At 45.7% G+C, this 23,538-nt stretch overlaps 1 protein-coding gene across 2 annotated transcripts in view; it reads right to left on the reverse strand.

Annotated features, from left to right (window-relative positions):
* The window catches only part of LOC139413244 (kinesin-like protein KIF21B), a 121,161-nt gene that overhangs the window by 52,013 nt on the left and 45,610 nt on the right, over nt 1-23,538 (reverse strand). For both annotated transcript variants that reach the window (XM_071160386.1, XM_071160385.1), the window contains exon 2: nt 6,210-6,432. In XM_071160386.1, the coding sequence (XP_071016487.1) occupies nt 6,210-6,432 (223 nt within the window). The remainder of the gene's footprint in view (nt 1-6,209; nt 6,433-23,538) is intronic.

Raw genomic sequence — 23,538 nt, forward strand, 5'->3', positions numbered from 1 at the left:
ACAGCCACCACTAACATTGAGTGGCTGCTGCCAACACACTGACACTGACTCAACTCCAGCCACTTTAATAATGGGAATTGATGGGAAATTATGTAAATATATCACTAGCCACTTTAAACAATGCTACCTTACATAATGTTACTTACCCTACATTATTCATCTCATAGGCATACGTATATACTGTACTCTATATCATCGACTGTATCCTTATGTAATACATGTATCACTAGCCACTTTAACTATGCCACTTTGTTTACATACTCATCTCATATGTATATACTGTACTCGATACAATCTACTGTATCTGCCTATGCTGCTCTGTACCATCACTCATTCATATATCCTTATGTACATATTCTTTATCCCCTCACACTGTGTACAAGACAGTAGTTTTGGAATTGTTAGTTAGATTACTTGTTGGTTATTACTGCATTGTCGGAACTAGAAGCACAAGCATTTCGCTACACTCGCATTAACATCTGCTAACCATGTGTATGTGACAAATAAAATTTGATTTGATTTGATTTGATTTGAAGATGCTGGAGGAAAGAGGTACAAAAGTATCTATATCCACAGTAAAACAAGTCCTATATCGACATAACCTGAAAGGCCGCTCAGCAAGGAAGAATCCACTGCTCCAAAACAGCCATAAAAAAAGCCAGACTGCGGTTTGCAACTGCACATCGGGGAAAATATCGTACTTTTTGGGAGAATGTCCTCTGGTCTGATGAAGCAAAAATAGAACTGTTTGGCAACAATGAACATCGTTATGTTTGGAGGTAAAAGGGGGAGGCTTGCAGGCCGAAGAACACCATCCCAAACATGAGGCACGGTTGTAGCAGCATCATGTTGTGGGAGTGCTTTGCTACAGGAGGGACTGGTGCACTTCACAAAATAAATGACATCATGAGGTAGGAAAATTATGTGGATATATTGAAGCAACATCTCAAGACATTAGTCAGGAAGTTTAAGCTTGGTCGCAAATGGGTCTTCCAAATGGGTCTTCCAAATGGACAATGACCCCAAGCACACTCCCAAAGTTGTGGCAAAATGCTTAAGGACAACAAAGACAAGGTATAAGAGTGGCCATCACAAAGCCCTGACCTCAATCTTATAGAAAATGTGTGGGCAGAACTGAAAAAGCGTGTGCGAACAAGGTGGCCTACAAACCTGACTTAGTTACACCAGTTCTGTCAGGAGGAATGGGAAGCTTGTGGAAGGCTACCCGAAACCCGAAACATTTGATCCAAGTTAAACAATTTAAAGGCAATGCTACCAAATACTAATTGAGTGTATGTAAACTTCTGACCCACTGGGAATGTGATGAAAGAAATAAAAGCTGAAATAAATCATTCTCTCTACGATTATTCTGACATATCACGTTCTTAAAATAAAGTAGTGATCCTAACTGACTGAAGACAGGGAATTCTTCTGAGTTTAAATGTATTTGCCTAAGGTGTATGTAAACTTCCGACTTCAACTGTACATACATTTTTAGGACAATCAATGTCAGAGTGAAATTGACTAAATACAGTAGAATAAAATGCAAACATTATTAAAGTGGCCAGTGATTCCATGTCTTTGTATATAGTGCAGCCGCCTTTAAGGTGCAGGGTTGAGTAGCCGGGTCTAAATATAGTAGTGGAAAAAACAACCACATTTCACAGTTATAGACCGTTCTTTGAAATGGCCGCTCTCAGCAGTGTGTGTGTGCGTATTTATATTCGTCAAAAATGTGTCGCAAGATCTTTATTTCTTCAACATCAGATTTGCAACTTTTCTGTTTACACTATCCTTACTTTAGCCTTAGATGTGGTAGGTCCAAAGCTATATTCCTGCTTCATGTAGGTGAACAGATATTAGCATATAGTAAACACCATAGTATATAGACAAACAAAATAAGGCTAGCTATTCGAACTACACAGGAGCTTCTCATCTAAACCATATTGCACATAAAGTTGCACACTTGATCAATGCAACAATTCACAAACAAATATTTTAAAAGCCTTTCATTTTCAATATGGCTAACAGAGAAAAAAAGTTGTCTACTGGTAGATCCCCTTTAATATTGCGGATATACTGTCGCTTCCATCAATGTCACTGTCTGCGTCACTTCCAATCCTTCATATATTTTTTTTTGCAAAAACAAATTCTATATACATACAAGCATATGTAACGGATGTGAAACGGCTAGCTAGTCAGCGGTGGTGCGCGCTAAATAGCGTTTCAATCGGTGACGTCACTTGCTCTGAAACCTTGGAAGTGGTGGTTCCCCTTGCTCTGCAAGGGCCGTGGCTTTTGTGGAGCGATGGGTAACGATGCATCGTGGGTGACGGTTGTTGATGTGTGCAGAGGGTCCCTGGTTCGCGCCCGGGTATGGGCGAGGGGACTGTCTAAAGTTATACTGTTACATATACATAAACTCTGAAAAAAAAAAAAGTCCTCTCACTGTCAACTGCATTTATTTTCAGCCAACTTAACATGTGTAAATATTTGTATGAACATAACCAGATTCAACAACTGAGACATAAACTGAACAAGTTCCTCAGACATGTGACTAACAGAAATTAATAATGTGTCCTTGAACAAAGGGGGGGGGGGGGGGGGTCAAAATCAAAAGTAACAGTTAGTATCTCCTCATGGACAGATTTGCCAGTTCTTGCTGTGAGATGTTACCCCACTCTTCCACCAAGGCACCTGCTAGTTCCGGGACATTTCTGGGGGGAATGGCCCTAGCCCTCACCCTCCGATCCTACAGGTCCCAGACATGCTCAATGGGATTGAGATCCGGGCTCTTCGCTGGCCATGGCAGAACACTGACATTCCTGTCTTGCTGGAAATCACACACAGAACGAGCAGTATGGCTGGTGGCATTGTCATGCTGGAGGGGCATGTCAGGATGAGCCTGCAGGAAGGGTACCACATGAGGGAGGACGATGTCTTCCCTGTAACGCACAGCGTTGAGATTGCCTGCAATGACAACAAGCTCAGTCCAAAGATGCTGTGACACACAGTTATTTGGATTTTTACGAATGATCTTTGAAAGACAGGGTCCTGAAAAAGGGACGTTTCTTTTTTTTGCTGAGTTTACACTAGAGGTCGACAAATTATGATTTTGCAGCGCCGATACCGATACCAATTATTGGAGGACCAAAAAAGCTGATACCGATTAATCGGGCGATTCTTTTATGTATTTATTTGTAATAATGACAATTACAACAATACTGAATGAACACTTATTTTACATCAATAAAAATCTATTTAGCCTCAAATAAACAATGAAACATGTTCAATTTGGTTTAAATAATGCAAAAACTAAGTGAGAAGAGAAGTGAGAAGAAAGTAAAAGTGCAATATGTGCCATGTAAAAAAGCTTACGTTTCTTGCTCAGAAAATGAGAACATATGAAAGTTGGTGGTTCCTTTTAACATGAGACATCAATATTCCAAGGTAAGAGGTTTTAGGTTGTAGTTAATATAGTATTTATAGGACTATTTCTCTCTATACCATTTGTATTTCATATACCTTTGCCTATTGGATGCTCTTACAGGCACTATAGTATTGCCAGTGTAACAGTATAGCTTCCATCCCTCTCCTTGCCCCTACCTGGGCTCGAACCAGGAACACATCGACAAAAGCCACACTCGAAGCAGCGTTACCCATCGCTCCACAAAAGCCACGGCCCTTGCAGAGCAAGGGGAATAACTACTCCAAGTCTCAGAGCGAGTGACATTTGAAACACTATTAGCGCACACCCAGCTAACTAGCTTGCCATTTCACATTGGTTACACCAGCCATTAGGCTGATAGGCTTGAAGTCATAAACATCGCTGTGCTTGCGAAGAGCTGCTGGCAATACGCACAAAAGTGCTGTTTGAATGAACGCTTACGAGCCCGCTGCTGCCTACCATCGCTCAGTCAGACTGCTCTATCAAATCATAGACTTAATTATAACAAAATAACACACAGAAATACGAGCCTTTGGCCATTAACATGGTCGAATCTGGAAACTATCATTTCGAAAACAAAAAGTTTATTATTTCAGTGAAATACGGAACCGTTCTGTATTTTATCTAATTATCTAAGTCTTAATATTCTTGTTACATTGCACAACCTTCAATGTTATGTCATAATTACGTGAAATTCTGGCAAATTAGTTCGCAATGAGCCAGGCTGCCCAAACTGTTGCATATACCCTGACTCTGCGTGCAATGAACGCAAGAGAAATGACACAATTTCACCTGGTTAATATTGCCTGCTAACCTGGATTACTTTTAGCTAAATATGCAGGTTTAAAAATATATACTTCTGTGTGTTGATTTTAAGAAAGGCATTGGTGTTTATGGTTAGGTACAGTCGTCCAACGATTGTGCTTTTTTCGCAAATGCGCTTTTGTTAAATCATCCCCCAGCGTTGCATCGATTATATGCAACCCAGGACACGCTAGATAAACGAGTAATATCATCAACAATGCGTAGTTATAACTAGTGATTATGATTGATTGATTGTTTTTTATAAGATAAGTTTAATGCTACCTAGCAACTTACCTTGGCTTCTGCTGCATTCGCGTAACAGGCAGGCTCCTCGTGGAGTGCAATGAGAGACAGGTGGTTAGAGCGTTGGACTTGTTAACTGTAAGGTTGCAAGATTGGATCCCCCGAGCTGACAATGTGAAAATCTGTCGTTCTGTCGCTGAACAAGGCAGTTAACAAGTTCCTAGGCCGTCATTGAAAATAAGAATGTGTTCTTAACTGACTTGCCTTGTTAAATAAAGGTATAAAAAAATCAAAAATCGTCGCCCGAAAATACCGATTTCCGATTGTTATGAAAACTTGAAATCGGCCCTAATTAAATCGGCCATTCCGATTAAATCGGTCGACCTCTAGTTTACACACACACACACACACACACACACACACACACACACACACACACACACACACACACACACACACACGTTCAAAAGTTTGGAGTCACTCAGAAATGTCAATTGTTTTGTCATTTAAAATAACATCAAATTGATCAGAAATACAGTGTAGACATTGATAAAAAATGTTTTATTTAACTAGGCAAGTCAGTTAAGAACAAACTCTTATTTACGACCTAGGAACAGTGGGTTAACTGCCTTGTTCAGGGGAAGAATGGCAGATTTTTACCCTGTCAGCTTGGGGATTTGATCCACCAACCTTTCGTTTACTGGCCCAATGCTCTAACCACTAGGCTACCTGCAAAACACCGGTCTCAACGTCAACAATGAAGAGGCGACTCCGAGATGCTGGTCTTCTAGGCAGAGTTGCAAAGAAAAAGCCATATCTCAGACTGGCCAATAAAAATAAAAGATTAAGATGTCCAAAAGAACACAGACACTGGACAGAGGAACTCTGCTAAGAAGCCCAGCATCCCGGAGTCGCCTCTTCACTGTTGACGTTGAGACTGGTGTTTTGCAGGTACTATTTAATAAAGCTGCCAGTTGAGGACTTGTGAGGAGTCTGTTTCTCAATCTAGACACTCTAATGTACTTGTCCTCTTGCTCAGTTATGCACCGGGGCCTCCCACTCCTGGCATGGAATAGCCTTCATTTCTCTGAACAAGAATAGACTGACGAGTTTCAGAAGAAAGGTCTTTGTTTCTGGCCATTTTGAGGCTGTAATTGAACACACAAATGCTGATGCTCCAGATACTCAACTAGTCTAATTAAGGCCAGTTTTATTGCTTCTTTAATCAGAACAACAGTTTCAGCTGTGCAAACATAATTCCAATTGATTTCTAATGATCAATTAGCCTTTTAAAATTATAAACTTGAATAACGTGCCATTGGAACGCAGGAGTGATGGTTGCTGACAATGGGCCTATGTAGATATTCCATAAAAAAATACATCTGCCATTTCCAGCTACAATAGCCATTTACAACATTAACAATGTCTACACTGTATTTCTGATCAACTTGATGTTATTTTAATGACAAAAAATGTGCTTTTCTTTCAAAAACAAGGACATTTCTAAGTGACCCCAAACTTTTGAACGGTAGTGTTTTTATAAAATATACGTACACACACACATCTTAAAAAAAATATATTTCCTTTATTTTCCGTCCAACCCTACCACCCCTCCTCCAATTAAGGTATTAAGTAGTATGTGTCATCAAAGCAATGTAGTGTAAAGAGGCCTGTGTGTATGCACATGTGAGAGTGTGTGTCTCTCTCACAGTACCTGTCCATAGGCAAACACCGTAGCGTTGTATCCGTCGAAACAGCCCTCGATGAGTTTGTGGACGCAGGCAGCATAGATCTGCTGCTGGGCTGAGTCGATGTCGAACACAAAGTCGTACGTGAAGGCCTTGTCTTTACCCAGCAACATCTGGGGCTCCCCGGGCGTGACCAGCGTACACACGTGACAGCCCTCAATCTTCTCCTTCGCCATCTGGGGACGGATCCTTCAAACACAGGAGAGAAGAGAGACACGGGGTCAACGAGGGGTTAAAACAGTCATGGTCAATCTACAGTTAAAAGTTTCAAACGTTGTTCCAAAACAATCAGGGATTCAAACTGCTGAGGGCTCAAAAAGATGACACTGAAACATGCAAAAGAAAATGCCTGCTAGGGGTAAATGCAGGTTTTAACTAATTCAACAACAAAGAATATGATCTGCATGATCAGTCTGTGGGTGTAAAATAAAAGTGGGTAACGTGAACCTAACTCACAGCTAAAAAAATTCAAGAAAGCAATCCAATGTTATTTCTTGCCTAGACTTTACTGCAAATGACACTCAAGTTTTGGGAGAAAAAAAACAATACACTAATACTGCAGTTAGCCATTACAGCCTTTATAATAGAACGCTTGTGACCACACACTAAATACTGCACTTAAAGTAGAAAAACATGTTAAAGTAGAAACAGGCATTCTGTTTCTGCTCTACAGTGGCCACTATAGTAGACGTCGATCAAGTGCACAAGGCTACATGTGTGCAAAAATAACGTTCAGAGTAAAACATGTAATAATCCCCCCTCACTCACACAAGTGGTATAGGAAAGTTCAACATAAAAACAATATCTTTGGGCTACACTGCACATTAGTACACTTTCTGCCTGTGGACATCTGCTCTACAATGTGCCAGCAGAGCATGATACCTTTGTGAGCATAATTGATCTCTTTCAGGCAGAGAGTACACCTGGCAAACCCCTTTTGATCCACTGTATTGAAAAGTGAGATAGGGGGGAAAGTGTGTGGTGTTCCTTTCACCTCTATTGGCATCCAGCTAAAGTATTGCTCCAAAGTGTTGAATCCAGTATTGCTCCAAACCCACATCACTCGTTCGCTTACAGCCATTTGTGATTCAAAGCCCCCCCCCCCCAAACTTGTCTCATCGGATCTACACAAGTCACATAGGTCACATATTTTGGAGTTCAAAACAGCGAATTTCGCAGAAAGGTGACAAGTTTGCATCCCTGAACAATTCAGGTGAGACACACTGTCAACTCGGGGTTTAAATAATGTCGTTATTCAAATACAGAAGAGGTATGGTCAATGAAATGGTAAGATGTTGGTACTTTGTTATATAAAACACATTTGGGAGCATTCCAACAAGCTTTTACTGAAGATGAGCCTAAAACAAATAGATGAAGAACTTGAACTGAACTAGATAATGTGGAGTGCAGATCATTAGCTAATCATTTTAAATCTGGTCAAATCCATGGCCAAGCAAAATCAGTAGTGTATCTCCCCCACTAACCTCCTAACCCCCCCTTCGGGAGGTAATCCCCCCACACACACACACACACACAGAAACTCCCCCCTATAGAGATAAGCCCCCCCCCCCACTTGAGACCACACCAGTGTCTCTCTCCCATGTTCTCTCCATATGAGCAGCTGCACACACTTCAATTCACACATGTGCCCACACACACACACACACACACACACACCTTCCCCCAATGCTGACTGCAGCAGTTTGTTGAGACTGAGGGCTCAGAAGACTGGCCTACAGACCTGCATTAGGGAGAGAGGATTAGAAAGTACAGTACCAGTCTAAATGAATCATACGGAACCGTTCGGTATTTAGAATAATAGTGAAGACTGTGTAAAGCTGTCATCAAGGCAAAGGGTGGCTACTTTGAAGAGTCTCAAATATAAAATCTATTTTGATTTGTTCAACCCTTTTTTGGTCGTTACATGATTCCATATGTGTTCGAATAACAATGCAGACAACAGTAAAAATTAAGAAAAACCCTGGAATGAGTAGGTGTGTCCAAACGTTTGACTGGTACTCTAGTTGCATTAACAAACATTAAAATACACATCACATTCAAAAACACTACCGCCAATATATTTACATACATTAGCAGGCCTATTGGGAAGAACTCTTGAGAAGACAAAGAGGAAGCTGCACAATCAGAGACTGAACAGCGCGGCTCTTACGGCCATGCTGCCATTGGAACCCATCCTGTGTCTGTCTAGAGTATCTCGTTCTGAAACAGTATCTGGTTGAGTTTGAAGCCGACTACACAAAGTACTGCATGGATGTAGATGTGTTACCGTCATCACAACGTAATAGAAAACCAGGAGCGTTGGTGATACAGCTGTGGACGTGAACAGACTATGGGTCGTTCATTCTCCTCTCCTTGCGTTCTCTCTCGCTCACGTTATTTTTCCAGTTCTCTCTCTCCTTCCATCTCTGTCCCTCTCCTCCTGCTTTTATCTGCCCTTGGAGACACCCATCTGATAATACTCAGAACATTCTGCAGTACTTACTGAGCACTCAACCACAATGGATTTGGATTTGGTTGTAAAATGAGAATATTTTTAATTAACTTCTGAAAGTCAAAGCAGCAGTAGGTCAGAGAACACAACAGACAAGACGCTGGAGAGTTTAGTCACTAGACCAGACACACCCCTATTCTCTCTCCATTCCATCTCTCATGTATGACTGCATCTCTCTCTCTCTCTCTCCATTCCATCTCACCTATATGACTGCATCTCTCTCTCTCTCCATTCCATATCTCCTGTATGACTGCATCTCTTTCTCTCTCCATTCCATCTCTCCTGTATGACTGCATCTCTCTCTCTCTCCATTCCATCTCTACTGTATGACTGCATCTCTGTCTCCCTCCATTCCATCTCTCCTGTATGACTGCATCTCTCTCTCTCTCTCTCTCTCTATTCCATTTCTCCTGTATGACTGCATCTCTCTCTCTCTCCATTCCATCTCTCCTGTATGACTGCATCTCTGCCTCTCTCCATTCCATCTCTCCTGTATGACTGCATCTGTCTCTCTCCATTCCATCTCTCCTGTATGACTGCATCTCTGTCTCTCTCCATTCCATCTCTCCTGTATGACTGCATCGCTGTCTCTCTCCATTCCATCTCTCCTGTATGACTGCATCTCTCCCTCCATTCCATCTCCCCTGTATGACTGCATCTCTCTCTCTCTCCATTCCATCTCTCCTGTATGACTGCATCTCTGTCTCTCTCCATTACATCTCTCCTGTATGACTGCATCTCGCTCTCTCTCCATTCCATCTCTCCTGTATGACTGCATCTCTCTCTCTCTCCATTCCATCTCTCCTGTATGACTGCATCTCTCTCTCTCTCCATTCCATCTCTCCTGTATGACTGCATCTCTGTCTCTCTCCATTCCATCTCTCCTGTATGACTGCATCGCTGTCTCTCTCCATTCCATCTCTCCTGTATGACTGCATCTCTCCCTCCATTCCATCTCCCCTGTATGACTGCATCTCTCTCTCTCTCTCTCTCTCTCCATTCCATCTCTCCTGTATGACTGCATCTCTCTCTCTCTCCATTCCATCTCCCCTGTATGACTGCATCTCTCTCTCTCTCTCCATTCCATCTCTCCTGTTTGACTGCATCGCTGTCTCTCTCCATTCCATCTCTCCTGTATGACTGCATCTCTCCCTCCATTCCATCTCCCCTGTATGACTGCATCTCTCTCTCTCTATTCCATCTCTCTTGTATGACTGCATCTCTCTCTCCATTCCATCTCTCCTGTATGACTGCATCTGTCTCTCTGGATTTATGGCATAGGAAACATGAGAAGGAACACATTTTACGTAAACCAAAGAAAATAGAAATTAATAGTAAATATTGCACTCAAAAAGTTTTTTTTTTTAAAGTTAGACATTTCAAGTGTTGTGCAAATAGTTGTAGTACAAATAGTGGGGGAAGATAAATAAACAGATAAATATTGGTGGTATTTACAATGTTATTTGTGTTCCACTGGTTGCCCTTTTCTCATGACAACTGTCCACAAAAGTTGCTCAGCGTTGTCCAGAGAAACCTATTGTTACACTCCAGAGGGGTGCATGGTTAATTCACGTTAATGAATTCATTTTGCGAGATGGTGGATATGGAGTTTGAACCTCATGGGAAGTGGACATAAGGATGAATGGACTTTGGTCCTTTGGTCGCATTCCCCCTATCTGTGCATGTCCGTTGCTTGCAGCAGTGGCGGCTGGTGGGAGAAGCTATAGGAGGACAGGCTCAGTGTAATGACTGGAAGGGAATAAATGGAACGGTATCAAGCACATGGAAACCACGTTTGACTCCGTTCCATTTCAATGTGCCCATTCCTCCTACAGCTCCTCCCACCAGCCTCCTCTGGCTCCTCTGGCTCCTCTAGCGATGACTCTAATGAAAAAGCTTCTGGTAGATGGGAAAGGCTTTACCAAAAACCTTAACAATTAAATGTTAACAAAGTAGCCTATGCTTACCTGGCATAATTATATCATCAAACTTAAATCAATCCAGGGGGTATTTGTTTTGAAAATTCTAAATTGCAACCCTGGACAAGCACACCTGATTCAACTTGTCAGCTAGTCATCAAGCCCTCAGTGAGCGGAACGAGGTGTGTTTGTCCAGGGCAACAACAAATATGAGTACTGTTGAGGGGAACTCGAGGACCAGGGTTGGGAAACACTGCTCTAGGGCAACGGTGTCTAGTTCTCTCTCCTTTTCTGCCTTCCTTCTGTTTCTCTTATAGACAGATACAGAGTAGGATTCATGTGAGGGTTGACCCGCTGTAAATCAGATGAAAATGGACCCTGAGTGAACACACACACACACTGTCACGTTCGTCATAACGAGGAGACCAAGGTGCAGCGTGATATGAATACATTCTTCTTTAATGAAAGAGAACACTGAACAAATTATACAAAACAACAAAACAAACGTGAAGCTATATATAACGAGTGCTGACATGGAACTAACCATAGACAATACAACAACTAAACCAACAACCCTTGTCACACCCTGACCTAACCAAAATAATAAAGAAAACAAAGATAACTAAGGTCAGGGCATGACAGTACCCCCCCCCCCCCTTCTTTACACTGAGTCCGCTCTTGTATCACTGATCCGTGGATCATCGCCGGAGACCCCAGACCGTCGCCGGAGGCCCCGGACTGGGGACCGTCGCCGGAGACCCCGGGCTGGGGACCGTCGCCGGAGGCCCCGGGCTGGGGACCGTCGTTGTTGGCTCCGGACTGTGGCCCGTCGTTGGAGGTTCTGGTCTGTGAACTGTCGCGGGAAGCTCTGGACTGGGTACTGTCGCTGGATGCTCTGGAATGGGCTGGGGACTGTCGCCGGATGCTCTGCACTGGGCTGGGGACTGTCGCCGGACGCTCTGCACTGGGCTGGGGACTGTCGCCGGACGCTCTGGTCTGGGGACTGTCGCCGGACGCTCTGGACTGGGTACTGTCGCCGGACGCTCTGGACTGGGGACTGTCGCCGGACGCTCTGGTCTGGGGGCTGTCGCCGGACGCTCTGGACTGGGGACTGTCGCCGGACGCTCTGGACTGGGGACTGTCGCCGGGCGCTCTGGTCTGTGAACTGTCGCGGGACGCTCTGGACTGGGGACTGTCGCCGGGTGCTCTGGAATGGGCTGGGGACTGTCGCCGGATGCTCTGCACTGGGCTGGGGACTGTCGCCGGACGCTCTGCACTGGGCTGGGGACTGTCGCCGGACGCTCTGGTCTGGGGACTGTCGCCGGACGCTCTGGACTGGGTACTGTCGCCGGACGCTCTGGACTGGGGACTGTCGCCGGACGCTCTGGTCTGGGGGCTGTCGCCGGACGCTCTGGACTGGGGACTGTCGCCGGACGCTCTGGACTGGGGACTGTCGCCGGGCGCTCTAGACTGGGGACTGTCGCCGGACGCTCTGGACTGGGGACTGTCGCCGGACGCTCTGGTCTGGGGACTGTCGAAGGACGCTCTGGTCTGGGGACTGTCGAAGGACGCTCTGGTCTGGGGACTGTCGCCGGACGCTCTGGACTGGGGACTGTCGCCGGACGCTCTGGACTGGGGACTGTCGCCGGACGCTCTGGACTGGGGACTGTCGCCGGACGCTCTGGTCTGGGGACTGTCGCTGGACGCTCTGGACTGGGGACTGTCACCGGACGCTCTGGACTGCCGAGGCGCACTGTAGGCCTGGTGCGTGACGCCGGCACTGGTGGTACCGCGCTGGGGACACGCACCTCAGGGCAAGTAAGAGGAGCAGGAACAGGGCGTACTGGACCCTGGAGGCACACTGGAGGCCTGGTGCGTGGTCCCGGAACTGGTGGTACCGGGCTGGAGACACATACCTCAGGGCGAGTGCGGGGAGGAGTTTTTTTTATTTTTTATTTCACCTTTATTTAACCAGGTAGGCTAGTTGAGAACAAGTTCTCATTTACAACTGCGACCTGGCCAAGATAAGGCATAGCAGTGTGAACAGACAACACAGAGTTACACATGGAGTAAACAATTAACAAGTCAATAACACAGTAGAAAAAAGGGGAGTCTATTTATACATTGTGTGCAAAAGGCATGAGAAGGTAGGCAAATAATTACAATTATGCAGATTAACACTGGAGTGATAAATGATCAGATGGTTATGTACAGGTAGAGATATTGGTGTGCAAAAGAGCAGAAAAATAAATAAATAAAAACAGTATGGGGATGAGGTAGGTGAAAATGGGTGGGCTATTTACCAATAGACTATGTACAGCTGCAGCGATCGGTTAGCTGCTCAGATAGCAGATGTTTGAAGTTGGTGAGGGAGATAAAAGTCTCCAACTTCAGCGATTTTTGCAATTCGTTCCAGTCACAGGCAGCAGAGAACTGGAACGAAAGGCGGCCAAATGAGGTGTTGGCTTTAGGGATGATCAGTGAGATACACCTGCTGGAGCGCGTGCTACGGATGGGTGTTGCCATCGTAACCAGTGAACTGAGATAAGGCGGAGCTTTACCTAGCATGGACTTGTAGATGACCTGGAGCCAGTGGGTCTGGCGACGAATATGTAGCGAGGGCCAGCCGACTAGAGCATACAAGTCGCAGTGGTGGGTGGTATAAGGTGCTTTAGTGACAAAACGGATGGCACTGTGATAAACTGCATCCAGTTTGCTGAGTAGAGTGTTGGAAGCAATTTTGTAGATGACATCGCCGAAGTCGAGGATCGGTAGGATAGTCAGTTTTACTAGGGTAAGTTTGGCGGCGTGAGTGAAGGAGGCTTTGTTGCGGAATAGAAAGCCGACTCTTGATTTGATTTTCGATTGGAGATGTTTGATATGGGTCTGGAAGGAGAGTTTGGAGTCTAGCCAGACACCTAGGTACTTATAGATGTCCACATATTCAAGGTCGGAACCATCCAGGGTGGTGATGCTGGTCAGGCGTGCGGGTGCAGGCAGCGAACGGTTGAACAGCATGCATTTGGTTTTACTAGCGTTTAAGAGCAGTTGGAGGCCACGGAAGGAGTGCTGTATGGCATTGAAGCTCGTTTGGAGGTTAGATAGCACAGTGTCCAAGGACGGGCCGGAAGTATATAGAATGGTGTCGTCTGCGTAGAGGTGGATCAGGGAATCGCCCGCAGCATGAGAAACATCATTGATATATACAGAGAAAAGAGTCGGCCCGAGAATTGAACCCTGTGGCACCCCCATAGAGACTGCCAGAGGACCGGACAGCATGCCCTCCGATTTGACACACTGAACTCTGTCTGCAAAGTAATTGGTGAACCAGGCAAGGCAGTCATCCGAAAAACCGAGGCTACTGAGTCTGCCGATAAGAATACGGTGATTGACAGAGTCGAAAGCCTTGGCAAGGTCTATGAAGACGGCTGCACAGTACTGTCTTTTATCGATGGCGGTTATGATATCGCTTAGTACCTTGAGCGTGGCTGAGGTACACCCGTGACCGGCTCGGAAACCAGATTGCACAGCGGAGAAGGTACGGTGGGATTCAAGATGGTCAGTGACCTGTTTGTTGACTTGGCTTTCGAAGACCTTAGATAGGCAGGGCAGGATGGATATAGGTCTGTAACAGTTTGGGTCCAGGGTGTCGCCCCCTTTGAAGAGGGGGATGACTGCGGCAGGTTTCCAATCCTTGGGGATCTCAGACGATATGAAAGAGAGGTTGAACAGGCTGGTAATAGGGGTTGCGACAATGGCGGCGGATAGTTTCAGGAATAGAGGGTCCAGATTGTCAAGCCCAGCTGATTTGTACGGGTCCAGGTTTTGCAGCTCTTTCAGAACATCTGCTATCTGGATTTGGGTAAAGGAGAACCTGGAGAGGCTTGGGCGAGTAGCTGCGGGGGGGGGGAGCTGTTGGCCGAGGTTGGAGTAGCCAGGCGGAAGGCATGGCCAGCCGTTGAGAAATGCTTGTTGAAGTTTTGGATAATCATGGATTTATCGGTGGTGACCGTGTTACCTAGCCTCAGTGCAGTGGGCAGCTGGGAGGAGGTGCTCTTGTTCTCCATGGACTTCACAGTGTCCCAGAACTTTTTGGAGTTGGAGCTACAGGATGCAAACTTCTGCCTGAAGAAGTTGGCTTTAGCTTTCCTGACTGACTGTGTGTATTGGTTCCTGACTTCCCTGAACAGTTGCATATCGCGGGGACTATTCGATGTTAGTGCAGTCCGCCACAGGATGTTTTTGTGCTGGTCGAGGGCAGTCAGGTCTGGAGTGAACCAGGGGCTATATCTGTTCTTAGTTCTGCATTTTTTGAACGGAGCATGCTTATCTAAAATGGTGAGGAAGTTACTTTTAAAGAAAGACCAGGCATCCTCAACTGACGGGATGAGGTCAATGTCCTTCCAGGATACCCGGGCCAGGTCGATTAGAAAGGCCTGCTCACAGAAGTGTTTTAGGGAGCGTTTGACAGTGATGAGGGGTGGTCGTTTGACTGCGGCTCCGTAGCGGATACAGGCAATGAGGCAGTGATCGCTGAGATCCTGGTTGAAGATAGCGGAGGTGTATTTGGAGGGCCAGTTGGTCAGGATGACGTCAATGAGGGTGCCCTTGTTTACAGAGTTAGGGTTGTACCTGGTGGGTTCCTTGATGATTTGAGTGAGATTGAGGGCATCTAGCTTAGATTGTAGGACTGCCGGGGTGTTAAGCATATCCCAGTTTAGGTCACCTAACAGAACAAACTCTGAAGCTAGATGGGGGGCGATCAATTCACAAATGGTGTCCAGGGCACAGCTGGGAGCTGAGGGGGGTCGGTAGCAGGCGGCAACAGTGAGAGACTTATTTCTGGAGAGAGTAATTTTCAAAATTAGTAGTTCGAACTGTTTGGGTATGGACCTGGAAAGTATGACATTACTTTGCAGGCTATCTCTGCAGTAGACTGCAACTCCTCCCCCTTTGGCAGTTCTATCTTGACGGAAGATGTTATAGTTGGGTATGGAAATCTCAGAATTTTTGGTGGCCTTCCTGAGCCAGGATTCAGACACGGCAAGGACATCAGGGTTAGCAGAGTGTGCTAGAGCAGTGAGTAAGACAAACTTAGGGAGGAGGCTTCTGATGTTGACATGCATGAAACCAAGGCTTTTTCGATCACAGAAGTCAACAAATGAGGGTGCCTGGGGACATGCAGGGCCTGGGTTTACCTCCACATCACCCGCGGAACAGAGAAGGAGTAGTATGAGGGTGCGGCTGAAGGATATCAAAACTGGTCGCCTAGGGCGTTGGGGACAGAGAATAAGAGGAGCAGGTTTCTGGGCATGGTAGAATATATTCAGGGCATAATGCGCAAACAGGGGTATGGTGGGGTGCGGGTACAGCGGAGGGAAGCCCAGGCACTGGGTGATGATGAGAGAGGTTGTATCTCTGGACATGCTGGTTGTAATGGGTGAGGTCACCGCATGTGTGGGGGGTGGGACAAAGGAGGTATCAGGGGTATAAAGAGTGGAACTAGGGGCTCCATTGTAAACTAAAACAATGATAACTAACCTGCACAACAGTATACAAGGCATATTGACATTTGAGAGAGACATACAGCGAGGCATACAGTAATCACAGGTGTTGAATTGGGAGAGCTAGCTAAAACAGTAGGTGAGACAACAACAGCTAATCAGCTAGCACAACAACAGCAGGTAGAATGGCGATTGATTAGGCAGAGAGGGTCGGATTAACTACACAGAGCCTAAGTGCGGCTGGGGCCGACAGATAAAACATAAACAAGCAGAATGGATTACCGTGATTAATGGACAGTCCAGCATGCATCAGCTATGTAGCCAAGTGATCAGTGTCCAAGGGGCAGCGGTGGATGGGGCAGGGAAGCTGGACTGGCGAGTGTTATCCAGGTTAGAAAACTAACAATGACTAAATAGCTTGTAGCCAGTTAGCTGGTTAGCTTCTGGAGGTTCTTGAGTGTGTTCTAAAAATGTAAAGATAATAGCGGTTCCGTATCACATTGGGTGAGGCAGGTTACCGGAAGGTATAAACAAATAAAAAATCGAAAAGGGATAGAAAGTAAATATGGGTTCAGTGAGTGTTTGGGACGCGGCGATTCAGACGGTTAGCAGGCCTGTGCTAACAAGCTAACAGTTAGTAGACGGTGCTAAACACGGTAGCAGTTAGCGGACCGGGCTAAACAAGCTAGCAGTTAGCAGGCCGAATTTGCAAGCAAGGAGATAGCAAGGGCTAAAGAGTTAGCCTTTGGGGACGTCGCGATGGGGGGAGTCTGTTTATTCCTCTTCATGCGGTGACATCGATGGACCGGTCGTGGGTCTGGATATTGTAGCCCAGGAGCTCAAAATGTTCCGTTTGCGATGGGAATCCGGGGATGAAAAATAAAATAATAAATAGGTCCGTTATGCTCTGGTTAGAGTCGCGTTGTTCGAACTGGCGAGAGCTTTCCGAGCTAAAGGTTAGCTGATGACCGGTTAGCTGAAGACGCTAGCAATGTTTTGCTGAAGCTGGTAGTTAGTTGGCTAGCTTCAGTTGAGGGGTTCCAGATCCGAAGTAAATGTAAATATAAATACTTTAGGAAAAATAGCTACGTTGGGTGAGGCGGGTTGCAGGAGAGTATTTAGAAGAAGTTGAGGTTCAGCAAAAAGTTTTAAAGATATGTGAAGAAAAAAAAAAACGAAAACAAACGATATATACAAGGGACACGACACGACAATACGTCCTACTGCTACGCCATCTTGGATCCAAAAAGGTAACAGGGCGTACTGGGCTCTGGAGGCGCACTGGAGGCCTGGTGCGTGGTCCTGGAACTGGTGGTACTGGGCTGGTGACACGCACCTCAGGGCGAGTGCGGGGAGCAGGCACAGGATACACTGGACCGTGGAGATGCATTGGAGATCCAGAACATAGAGCTGGCGCAATACGTCCTGGCTGGATGCCCATTCTAGCCCGGCAAATGCGAGGAGCTGGAATAGAGGGCACCGGGCTAGAATAGCGCACTGGAGACACCGTGCGAATCTCTGCATAACACAGTGCCTGACCAGTTACACGCTCTCCACGGTAAGCACGAGGAGTTGGCTCAGGTCTCCTACCTGACTCAGCCAATTTCTTCGTGTGCCCCTTGCGGCTGCCTCTCTGGCTTCCGTGCTAGCCGTGTACCTTCATATCTTCGCTGTTCCTCTATTCTCCTGTATTTCTCCTCGTAGTATCGCCGTTCCGCTTTCGCTGCCTCTATCTCCTCCTTATGACGGTGACACTCCCCCGGCTGTGTCCAGGGTCCTGCTCCATCTAATATCTCCTCCCAGGTCCATCTCCCCATTAAGCGCTGTTCCTCCTTTTCACACTGCTTGGTCCTTGTTTGGCGGGTTATTCTGTCACGTTCGTCATAACGAGGAGACCAAGGCGCAGCGTGATATGAATACATTCCTCTTTAATGAAAGAGAACACTGAACAAATTATACTAAACAACAAAACGAATGTGAAACTATATATATATATATAACGAGTGCTGACATGCAACTAACCATCTAACCACCAGGTCAGGGCGTGAAACACACACACGTTTTGTTCATCCATCCTCGTGGGGACCTAATATTCATTTCCATTCAATATTTTCCTTAAACCTTAACCTCTAACACTAAACCTAAACGTCTTACCGTAATTCTAACCCTAACTCCTAACCCTGAACCTAAACATCTTACCCTAATTCTACACTTAACTCCTAACCCGAATCCTAACCCTTTACCCTAATTGTAACCCTAACCTTAAACCTAACCCCTAAACTTAAAATAGCCTTTGTCTTCTTCATGGGGACGTGGGAAATGTCCCCGCGAGGGAAGAAGAACCAACCCACGATCACACACAAACTCTGATCCCCGGACAGGAAATGCCACACCCATAAATAATCAACACTCAAGCACATCTTACCGTGACTGAATGCTCAGGGGTCTAGTAAAACGGACACCCCTTATACAACACACACAAACACACACAGGGCTCAGCTGGACCCGTGTAACAGTGTCAGCTCAACCCTGCTGCTCCAGTCGAAAGGCCTGATCCATAAACATTGATTACAACTGAAAATGTCACACCCTTAAAGACACAGACAAACAAGCACACACCCGAAGGTATGCTCTGCAGCTAATAGAATAACCTATGATAAAAAATATTTTAAAAATAAAGATTAACTGTGAGGGGTGGTAGGAGGCAGAGAAAGATAATTCAATCTCTGTCTATCCTATCTGAGTCATGATGTGGATGCCTGATATAGACTAACTAATCCGTCTATCGCTTCATCTAGTGAGTCTATATCCCCAAGCCAACACCACTCTGGCACTTAACAAACTGTATGGGGCCATAAACAAACAAGAAACCGCTCACCCAAAGGCAGTGTTTCTGGTGGGTGGAGACTTTTTACGCGGGGAAACCGTCCTACCTCACTTCTACCAACAAGTCTCCTGTGCCACTAAGGGAGCTAAAACTCTACACCACTTTTATTCTACTCACAGAAACACATACAATGCCCTCCCTCCGCCCCCCTTCTGCAAATCTGACCACGACTCCTGCTTCCTGTTTACAAACAAAACAAAAGCTCAAAACAGATGAGTACCAGTGATGCCCTCAATACAGAAGCGGTCAGATGAAGCAGACGCAAAGCTACAAGACTGTTTTGCTAGCACAGACTGGGATATGTTCCGGGATACATCTGATAGTATCAAGGAGTTTACCACGATAGTCACGGGCTTCATCAATAAGTGCATAGAATATGTAGTCCCCACAGTGACTATAAGAACGTATCCAAACCAAAAACCATGGATTACAGGCAACATCCACTCTGGGATAAAGGCTAGAGCTACCGCTTAGGAATGGGACACGGACTGATAAAAGAAACCACACTTACGGGCCCTCAAAAAGTTATACAGCTGCACCATCGAGAAAATCTCGACTGACTGCATCACCGACTATTGCTTCCAGACAAACTAAACACCTTCTTTGCCCGCTTTGAGGACATTACAGTGCAACCGATGCGGCCCGCTAACAAGGACTGCGGGCTCTCCTCTCCTTTTCCATGGCCGACGTGAGTAAGACATTTAAATGTGTTAACCCTCGCAAGGCTGCCAGCCCAGACGGCATCCCTAGCAGCGTCCTCAGAGCATGTGCAGACCAGACGGCTGGTGTGTTTAAGGACATATTCAATCTCTCCCTATGCCAGTCTGTTGTCCCCACATGCTTCAATATGGTCACCATTGTTTCTGTACTCAAGAAGGCAAAGATAACTGAACATAATGACTATCGCCTCGTAGCACTCACATCTGTCATCATGAAGTGCTTTGAGAGACTCGTCAAGGATCATATCACCTCCACTTTACCTGCCACCATAGACCCACTTCAGTTTGCATACTGCCCAAACAGGTCCACAGATGATGCAATCGCCATCACACTGCCCTATCCCTTCTGGACAAGAGGAATACCTATAAAAGAATGCTGTTCATTGACTACAGCTCAGCATTCAACACCATAGTACCCTCGAAGCTCATCAAGCTGGAGGCCCTGGGTCTCAACCCCACCCTGTGCAATTGGGTCCTGGACTTTGAAGGGCCGCCCCCCCCCCCCCCAGGTGGTGAAGGTAGGAAACAACATCTCCACTTTGCTGATCCTCAACACTGGGGCCCCACAAGGGTTCGTGCTCAGCCCCCTCCTGTACTCTCTGTTCACCCATGACTGCTTGGCCATGCACGCCTCCAACGCAATCATCAAGTTTGATAACGACACAACTGTAGTGGGCTTGATTACCAACAACGACAGGGCACTGTGTGGTGTCAGGAAAACAACCTCTCACTCAATGTCAACAAAACAAAGGAGATAGTCGTAGACTTCAGGAAACAGCAGAGGGAGAATCCCCCTATCCACATCAACGGGACAGCAGTGGAGAAGGTAGAAAGTTTTAAGTTCCTCTGCGTACACATCACAGACAAACTGAAATGGTCCACCCACACAGACAGTGTGGTGAAGGCGGTGCAACAGCACCTCTTCAATCTCAGGAGGCTAAAGAAATCTGGCTTGGCACCTAAAACCCTGACAAACTTTTACAGATTCACAGTTGAGAGCTTCCGATCGGGCTGTATCACCACCTGGTACGGCAAATGCAACGCCCTCAACCGCAAGGGTGGTGGGGTCTGCACAACTACCTGCCCTCCATGACACCTACAGCACCCGATGTCACAGGAAGGTCAAAAATATCATCAAGGACAACAACCACCCAAGCCACTACCTGTTCACCCCGCTACCATCCAGAAGACGAGGTCAGTACAGGTGCATCAAAGCTGAGCCCGAGAGACTGAAAAACAGCTTCTATCTCAAGGCCATCAGACTGCTAAACAGCAATCACTAACTCAGAGAGGCTGCTGCCTACATAGAGACTCACTAGTCACATTAAACAATGCCATTTTAATAAATGTTTACATATCTTACAATGTATACATATGAGATGAGTAATGTATCTTGCCTATGCCGCTTGGCCATTGCTCATCCATATATTTATATGTACATATTCTTGTACCATACCTTTACATTTGTGTGTATTAGGTAGGTGGGGAATTGTTAGATTATTTGTTAGATCCTACTGCACTGTTGGAACTAGAAGCACAAGCATTTCACTCCACTCGCAATAACATCTGCTAACCATGTGTATGTGACCAATAACTGTTATTTGATTTGAAATGCACCGCCCTTGCAAATGCGCCAACCTATTTATAGAGACTGCTAAATAGTCAATTAATTGTACCCAAACTACCTGCATTGACTATCTTGCACTGACCCTACGCACACTCACTAGACTATATATATACACAAACCATATACACACTCTCACCAGACAGTTGAAGTCGGAAGTTTACATACACTTAGGTTAGTGTCATTAAAACTCATTTTTCAACCACTCCACAAATTTCTTGTTAACAAACTATTGTTTTGGCAAGTCGGTTAGGACATCTACTTTGTGCATGACACAAGTACTTTTCCAACAATTGTTTACAGACAGATTATGTCACTTATAATTCACTGTATCACAATTCCAGTGGGTCAGAAGTTTACACACACTAAGTTGACTGTGCCTTTAAACAGATTGGAAAATTCCAGAAAATTATGCCACGGCTTTAGAAGCTTCTATTAGGCTAATTGACATAATTTGAAGTGTACCTGTGGATGTATTTCAAGACCTACCTTCAAACTCAGTGCCTCTTTGCTTGACATCAAGAGAAAATCAGAAGAAATCAGCCAAGACGTCAGAAAACAAATTGTAGACCACAAGTCTGGCTCATCCTTGGGAGCAATTTCCAAACGCCTGAAGGTACCACGTTCATCTGTACAAACAATAGTATGCAAGTATAAACACCATGGGACCACGCAGCCATCATACCGCTCAGGAAGGAGATGCATTCTGCCTCCTAGAGATGAGCGTACTTTGGTGCGAAAAGTGCAAGTCAATCCCACAACAACAGCAAAGGACCTTGTGAAGATGCTGGAGGAAACAGGTACAAAAATATCTATATTCACAATAAAACAAGACTTACAGTGGGGAGAACAAGTATTTGATAACCTGCAAAATCGGCAGTGTTTCCTACTTACAAAGCATGTAGAGGTCTGTAATTTTTTATCATAGGTACACTTCAACTGTGAGAGACGGAATCAAAAACAAAAATCCAGAAAATCATATTGTATGATTTTTAAGTAATTCATTTGTATTTTATTGCATGACATAAGTATTTCATCACCTACCAACCAGTAAGAATTCCGGCTCACACAGACCTGTTAGTTTTTCTTTAAGAAGCCCTCCTGTTCTCCACTCATTACCTGTATTAACTGCACCTGTTTGAACTCGTTATCTGTATAAAAGACACCTATCCACACACTCAAACAGACGCCAACCTCTCCACAATTGCCAAGACCAGAGAGCTGTGTAAGGACATCAGGGATAAAATTGTACACCTGCACAAGGCTGGGATGGGCTACAGGACAATAGGCAAGCAGCTTGGTGAGAAGGCAACAACTGTTGGCGCAATTATTAGAAAATGGAAGAAGTTCAAGATGACGGTCACTCACCCTCGGTCTGGGGCTCCATGCAAGATCTCACCTCATGGGGCATCAATGATCATGAGGAAGGTGAGGGATCAGCCCAGAACTACACGGCAGGACCTGGTCAATGACCTGAAGAAAGCTGGGACCACAGTCTCAAAGAAAACCATTAGTAACGTCATGGATTAAAATCCTGCAGCGCACGCAAGGTCCCACTGCTCAAGCCAGCGCATGTCCAGGCCTGTCTGAAGTTTGCCAATGACCCTCTGGATGAGAGGAGGAGGAATGGGAGAAGGTCATGTGGTCTGATGAGACAAAAATAGAGCTTTTTGGTCTAAACTCCACTCGTCGTGTTTGGAGGAAAAAGGATGAGTACAATCCCAACTGTGAAGCATGGAGGTGGATGCTTTTCTGCAAAGGGGACAGGACGACTGCACCGTATTGAGGGGAGGATGGATGGGGCCATGTATCACGAGATCTTGGCCAACAACCTCCTTCCCTCAGTAAGAGCATTGAAGATGGGTCGTGGCTGGGTCTTCCAGCATGACAATGACCCAAAACACACAGCCAGGGCAACTAAGGAGTGACTCATTAAGAAGCATCTCAAGGTCCTGGAGTGGCCTAGCCAGTCTCCAGACCTGAACCCAATAGAAAATCTTTGGAGGGAGCTGAAAGTCCGTATTTCCCAGCGACAGCCCCGAAACCTGAAGGATCTGGAGAAGGTCTGTATGGAGGAGTGGGACAAAATCCCTTCTGCAGTGTGTGCAAACCTGGTCTAGAACTACAGGA

The sequence above is a fragment of the Oncorhynchus clarkii genome, chromosome 7 (assembly GCF_045791955.1).
Source record: "Oncorhynchus clarkii lewisi isolate Uvic-CL-2024 chromosome 7, UVic_Ocla_1.0, whole genome shotgun sequence".
NCBI classification, from domain to species: domain Eukaryota; kingdom Metazoa; phylum Chordata; class Actinopteri; order Salmoniformes; family Salmonidae; genus Oncorhynchus; species Oncorhynchus clarkii.